At 35.4% G+C, this 6,819-nt stretch overlaps 1 protein-coding gene across 1 annotated transcript; it reads left to right on the top strand.

The window, feature by feature from the left end:
- The first annotated feature begins 2,932 nt into the window (after positions 1-2,932).
- Positions 2,933-5,796, top strand: LOC112512760. The gene is made up of 3 exons (XM_025118886.1): positions 2,933-3,178; positions 4,481-4,719; positions 5,390-5,796. Exons 1-3 carry the CDS (start codon positions 2,957-2,959, stop codon positions 5,580-5,582), a joined length of 654 nt encoding a protein of 217 aa, XP_024974654.1. The 5' UTR covers positions 2,933-2,956; the 3' UTR covers positions 5,583-5,796.
- Positions 5,797-6,819: the final 1,023 nt, after the last annotated feature.

The raw sequence follows: 6,819 nt of genomic DNA on the forward strand, positions 1-6,819 counted from the left end.
GAGAGATATTATGCTTAAACAATGTTAAATTGTTTCTTCAATGATTCATATGCCACTTTATCTACACAAAAAGAAATCCATATGCCTACATAATTCCAACTATAATGTGAATGTCTCCGACTAAAAAAAGAAAATATTATACTTACATAAACAAAAACTCATATTATGATTTGTCTTATTGAATGACACCTCAAATAGACAAAAATGCAAATAACATCCACAAATTTATAACTGAATAGAGAGAAAAAATCGAGAGATTAATAGAGAGATTATCATAGAAGTGTACCACAAAATTATACATGAATATAGAGGAAGAATTGAGAGATTATTATAGAAGTTTACCTTGAAGAGAAAATGAAAATTTGTAACCAAATAGAGAGAAATAATGAGAGTTAAAAGAGTAATTATTATAGGAAATATGAATAGGTTGAAACAACCTAATTAAAAGGTCTTAAATGTGAATATTAAAAATCAAAAACAAATATTGAGGTAGGAAAAGCTTGAAAAAAGGAGAAAAAAAATAAAACATTTTCTTGTTTTGAGAAGAGGCCACATCATTACATGTGGTTTCTTCTTTAATATATATATAGATTTTATCAGTAACATATCAGTCTTTGTAACGTTTGAAATGATTATGTCAAGTCTTTTGTTTATTTTGTTGTAATTCTTTCATAAACAGATATTCACGCAATTAAATGTTAGAATATCATTGTGTTACTGGTTAAAAGGGATAGAAAATATAAAATTTTAAAACTTTGTTGCAATTTGCCAGCTTCTTACATGCAATATCATTAAAAAAGTGTGGGGAAAACTCGTTCTAAAAAGGACATTTATATATTTTTCACTTGGTCAGTGTCAAATAATTGTTCTGCTGCTCGTGGAAGATTGTTTAGAGAAATAAATGTTTTATATATATTTTAATAGAAATAAATACAGTAGCAACACGACTTGTTAAGAGTCCAACGAATGAACACAAGAAAAAATAATTGGAGTTTTGTGAGGGATATTGGGATCTAAGTGTTTGCCACTACATCAAAAGCAATTGTTGGTGGAGAAACGTAACTTATTTTCTTATAGCGTAGCAGTCAACGTCACGTTCCGATTTAGGAAGATGTTGGTCAATTACCCAACAACCCCCCAACATCTGTCAGCACTAACAAAATCTTTGCTATGAGATAGTGACTTCATAGCATGTCTTTGGCATTATTACGCACCTTACGGAATTTGAACCCGTTACCTGATTTGATACCACATGTTAAGATCAAAACGTTTATCATTACGTCAAAAGCAATTGTTGGTGGAAAGCACAACTTATTTCCTTATAGCGTAGCAGTTAGGGCTACGTCTTAATTTATTAAGATGTTGGTCAATGACCTAACAAAGAAGAATCAATATTATTGGTAACATATATTTTACACAAAACATATTGCAAATTAGTATTACAGCTTTCACATAAATGGCGAAAAGCAACGCTTTAGCTGGACTATATACACGTATACTTGAGCGTCTAAGCTGCTCTATTCAACGTAAGACAGATGAATCCCATGGAAATTGACGGGGGTCACTTGCCCTCATTCATTTGTTTGCGGGTCCGCTACTGGTTTTATCCCCGAATTAGCAAGATTGTCGAGTGTTTGGACATGCCAGCTTCCCAACTGCTGAAGAGGGTTGATGTTCCCACATTTGTTGGTCGTAGACTCTGATAGATTTAAATTTGATTTCTTAACGACAGAAACACATAAAGAAATATTTGTTGCTCAATGTTTTTCCCGTAAAATATCCCTTTAAACATTAACATGTCTAAATGGTTGTTCGTTCACGATGTAAATAATCTTCGATTTGTGATCATACTTCAGTTTATCAACATCAAGCTCTTCAGTCAAAATATCGGTTAGTTGCAGGTACGTTACGTATTTTTCTTCATGAAACAATACGAAGAAACTCATGTGCTGGTTAAGTTCAATCGACTGGATGTCTATATCAGTGAAGTGTTGACATTTTAAATTACCCAAAATAACCAGCCATTATTTAACACTGTAATAAACAAATACATCGAGCTTTTAATACAGATGCAACAAATGAGGGTCATAAACTATATTTTAAAAAGCAAATATCATAGACAACTGAGCACCATTAAAAAGCAAATGTCACTCAATACAAAACTCAAAGGGCATCAAACATATAATCGGTAGTGTTTTGAGTATCATGTTAACTCTATATACTTACCCCATAAACTTGCTATTTTGAAGGTTTAAGAAAAAACTTGATATACTCTCTTTTCAAATGGTTATTGTTATATGGGAATATGGGAAAAATGACAGTTTCATGAAAAATAAACCTTACAAATGAAAAAAAAAACTCATAACGGTGGTGCTCGATTGATTTAAGTTTGGGCTCCAAAGATCAAAAGTGGCTGGAGGTCCCAGATTCGAATCCAGTGAAGAATAAAAAAGTTTGTGGCTATAGAGGTTCAAATACGGTGACTTCGGATTAGCGGGGTGGTCGCCCTGATAGGGATGGTGATTTACCCCGACCTGGTAGGGAACCCGGTTCACCGACCCGAACGGGGACGGGGATTCCCCGCTAAAACGGGTCCCGTGGCCGAGGATCCCTGATAAAATAAATATAATGTATTTTGACAGATCTGTACATATACAAGACAAGTTTAGGGTTTGATCTCAAACCCTATTGCTAGACTCAGCTGTAGATTAAGCCAAAAAATGCTCTTTCACATTGATGTATTTGAAGAGAGTCGTAGAGTTGTCAGTAATCAACCTTTTAAGGTAAAAAATAAATAGAGACTATTATTATAAAACAAAGCAAAGAACAGGGGCTAAACTGTAAAATAGTGAAAGATGAGGGACGTTATCATATATTTTGCCAGACCGGGAAGTAGATAAGGTCTTGTGATCGTCTTTCTACCTCCGTAACTGTTTCTAAACCAGAAGAGCAAATTATGAGTCTGATGAAATCTCTGGGTGCTTCGGCGGTGGTGAACTTGCCCACCGCCGCCGTCACCGCCACCCAACTCCATCACCATACACATTCTTTCCCCTTCTTGTCCTTGCCACAGCATTTGCCCATGCTAAACTCCACCACCACCAGTATCAGCTGGAGAACAACCACCTCCGTCAGGAAAGCTGTCGCCGCCGTCGATTCCTCCGACACCGTCGAAAAGGTCAGTTGTCGTTCCTAATACCATTATTGTAATTGACATGGAACAATTGCCGTATTTGAATTGCAGGACCGCGAAAAAAGGGGTTTAAGGTATTCAATAGACCAGGATCCGTAATCGATGAACTTAGATAACATACTGTAACCTGTGAATGATTATCATGGAAACGTGGTTAGAGTAACATCAAGTAATTTGTACTGTTTGGCAGTGGCTTAATCGTAGTGACAGATAATTTTTGGGGTGTTTGGGATTGCTTATTTGAAACAACTTATGTTTTTTTACAAAATCACTTATTAACTTATTATAAGTCAGAAGAAACACTTATCAACTTATTATAAGTCAGTAGGGTTTAACTTCTTCAAAAACTCCTTTTTACCGATTTGGCACGGGTACATGATGTTTATCCAAACACTTAAAAATGCTTATTACCGGTGTCACACCGGAATTAGTCAATAAATTGTTTTTATAAGCAATCTCAAAAGTGACTTATTCATTTAGCTTCTAAAGTGGAGTTTTATACATAAAGTCTTAAGTTTTTTCCCAAACTTGTTCCTCCCAATAAAGAAACATGCTTATTTCATTTATGAAAAACCCTTCTACACAAAACCTTCCCAATGCATTAAGACATATTAATCCACAAAGACAACTTTATCTATTACAGGACTTAATGGAAAACTATCAACCAGCCCCTTTTAAGTAGTTTGTCATTTGATTAATTGGTCGAGACTTGTTGATAACCATCGTGTAGTTATGTTATGGGGCGGGGCCGCGAGAGAGTTTCAGTTTTCGGTGTTGGAGTTACAATTTCTTTTGCCAGTTTTGCACAAATCTTTGCATGAGCTCGAGTCCGATGTATTAACAAGGGTATATCATAGGTTATTTTATACCCACAACAAATAAACAAGCCCTTCAATTAAGGCCATATTTGGCAACAATAAACTGTCTTATTTTTTGAGCTTATTGAAAATGTCGCATTTGATTTGTCATAAGCTAGTTTTTTGAAACACTAGTGTTTCAATAGATTGTAGGGGGAGGGGGGTTACAATTGTCTTTTTCTTCCACTTATGTCCCTTTACGTTTTCCCAATTAATTTTTAAATATGTAATTTTAAGTTATTTTACATTGTCATCTGGTTTGTCATCTGCTCTACTTTTTGCCTTTTTGGGTACATGATAAGTCTGCATACATCCTACTCCGTGGACCCCACTTCTGGGTGGAATATACTGGGTTCGTTTGGTTATTTGCCTCTGAAGGTCATTGGAAAATATTGTTTTAGCATAACACACACCATGTTGCAAAATGCAGGAAAAAGAGAGTACCAAGACATACCATTTTGTGGTCGCGAATGCAAAATTCATGTTGGATGAAGAAGAACATTTTCAAGAGCAGTTGTTTGAAAGGGTTCGACTTTTCCAAGAGCGAAACATGGAGCAGGATTTTTGGCTCGTTATTGAACCCAAGTTTTTAGACAAGTTTCCGAACATTACAAAGAGACTCAAGAGACCTGCCGTTGCGCTGGTTTCCACCAACGGAACCTGGATCAAGTAAGCCCACCACCACGCTACACTTGAAAATAACCAACATTTAGCTAGCGTAGAAACTAGACAGGAGGAAGGGGGTAGGGTAGTGAGCTGGTGGTTAGGCCTCCGGGTAGACTAAGGGGTCATTTACCAAATGCTTACCGACAGGAATCACCACCCTCACTTACCTTATCGAATAACACTATTGGCCATCAAAATGGATTGCTGGTAAGTGTCTCTTACCCGGCAAGCGCCAACCAGGTAAGAGTCTTCTCCCGCACTTATCAGGTAAGATTCTCGATCCATGTCATGCTTACCCTAAGGTAAGTGATACATGGTAAGCCCTTACCCAGTAAGCGTTTGGTAAATGGCCCCTACGGGTGTGTAGTTGTTCTTATCATGGTTATGTTTTTTTGTACGTCCTTTTGTTTGTATGTCGTTACTTACTTCTAACCCCTTCCCCAAAGTTTAGCCTATCCGCCTTCTTGTTTTCAAGCTGTTTATTTATTTAGTAATTTTTTTCCCGGCACATTTTACACAAGTCTCAGGTCTTCACAGAAACAACCTTGTTGTTTCTTCCTGAGGTAGAGGTCAGGTCTGCGTATAACTCACCCCAACGTACGAATGACAATCTCTTCTTTACCTTGACATACGATGTGCTACATCTTTTAATCTATATCTAAACGATAAACAGGTTCATGAAGTTGAGACTGGATCGAGTTTTGTTAGAAAGCTTTGAAGCCGAGAGTGTTGAAGAAGCATTGGCATCCAATCCCGTTGATATAAAGTTCGAGAAACCAGATAAATGGGTCGCGCCATACCCCAAGTACGAGTCCGGTTGGTGGGAATCGTTCTTGTTGCCAACCACTCAGAACCAAGAAACGTGATATATAATCGGTAAGCGTATGCACGGTGAAGATGGGTTTATGTCGAAATCTAGAGCTCATGTGATGCCTAAAGGTGTCTAAATGATGGTTGTAGGACCAAGTAGGAAGGTGTGTATGTTTGAGGTTATAAGAATGCTATGTACCATTTGGCAAGTTTAAACTTTGAGTTGAGTTTACACCTTTTTGAATGCGATTCTTTTTGTCGTCTTTCGGCATCTGTACTCGTAGAAGTTTGTGTATATCTTACTCTTTTCGGACCTTGAGATTTACCGGGTTCGTTATTTGGTTTGATTTTTGATTTTGTTCTCTTTTGGGTATAAACGAGTCGAGCTTTTGAAGGGCTACTCGAGCTCAAGTCGGTTTTGGACACAAATTAAAACTCGCTTACCCTAACATTTCCTACTTGTCCGACTGTTGCCGACCAATTTTTGGATAACAAACGGACTTAAAGAGTCGAGCTCCACCACAAATTAAAACTCGTATCCGACAAATGAAGTGAAGGCTCTTACTCGAGTAAGCACTTATCGTGTAAATTGTTGTATGTGATATCTTTTTATTGTACTGTAATTTTATCCGGTAAAATAAATTATAGTTGTAACTCCTACCGATAAGCACTTACAGGTAACCATCTCGGTAAAGGTCCCTTAAACAAGACCACCAATAAAAAAATTTAAAAATAAATATTTAAAAAAAATAATATTTTAATATTATTATCAATGTAGAATAATTGGTTTATAATGAGATTGAAATATAAATTATTTTTAAATATTTTAATTTTTTATTTTATATAAATTTTAAAATAGGGCAAAATGCACAAAATAACAATCTACTTTCATAAATTTCTTTATTATAACATTGTACTTTCAGTTTTTCTTATTACAACAATGTACTTTCAAACTATTTTTTATTAAGACATTGTACTTTGAAAAATTTACCCATTATAGCATTGAATAACCTTTTGATTTAAATTTACTCATTATACTAGGTTTCCATGCCACCTCATTGTCCACGTAGGCTGTCCACATGTACTATATTGATGTAATTTCCTACTACATCATTGTACTTTCAAAATTATTTCATTATAGCATCTACTAGTTCTTATTAAACACTGTATTTTTAATTTTAATATTTAGATTTTTTACATGTTATTTAATAAATGTATTAAATGAATTAAAAAAATTCTAAATTATTCATTAATATATTAATATCAATAAAACTAGTAGAACACAACTTATCT

This window comes from Cynara cardunculus (genome assembly GCF_001531365.2).
Source record: "Cynara cardunculus var. scolymus isolate 2C chromosome LG 5, CcrdV1, whole genome shotgun sequence".
In the NCBI taxonomy this organism is placed as follows: domain Eukaryota; kingdom Viridiplantae; phylum Streptophyta; class Magnoliopsida; order Asterales; family Asteraceae; genus Cynara; species Cynara cardunculus.

What these genes read in the sequence shown, in the direction of transcription:
- LOC112512760 (XM_025118886.1), top strand. Translation starts at nt 2,957, where the DNA reads ATGAGTCTGATGAAATCTCTGGGTGCTTCGGCGGTGGTGAACTTGCCC. An exon ending in CCTCCGACACCGTCGAAAAG is followed by an intron (nt 3,179 to 4,480) that starts GTCAGTTGTCGT and finishes TGCAAAATGCAG; the next exon opens with GAAAAAGAGAGTACCAAGAC. An exon ending in ACCAACGGAACCTGGATCAA is followed by an intron (nt 4,720 to 5,389) that starts GTAAGCCCACCA and finishes AACGATAAACAG; the next exon opens with GTTCATGAAGTTGAGACTGG.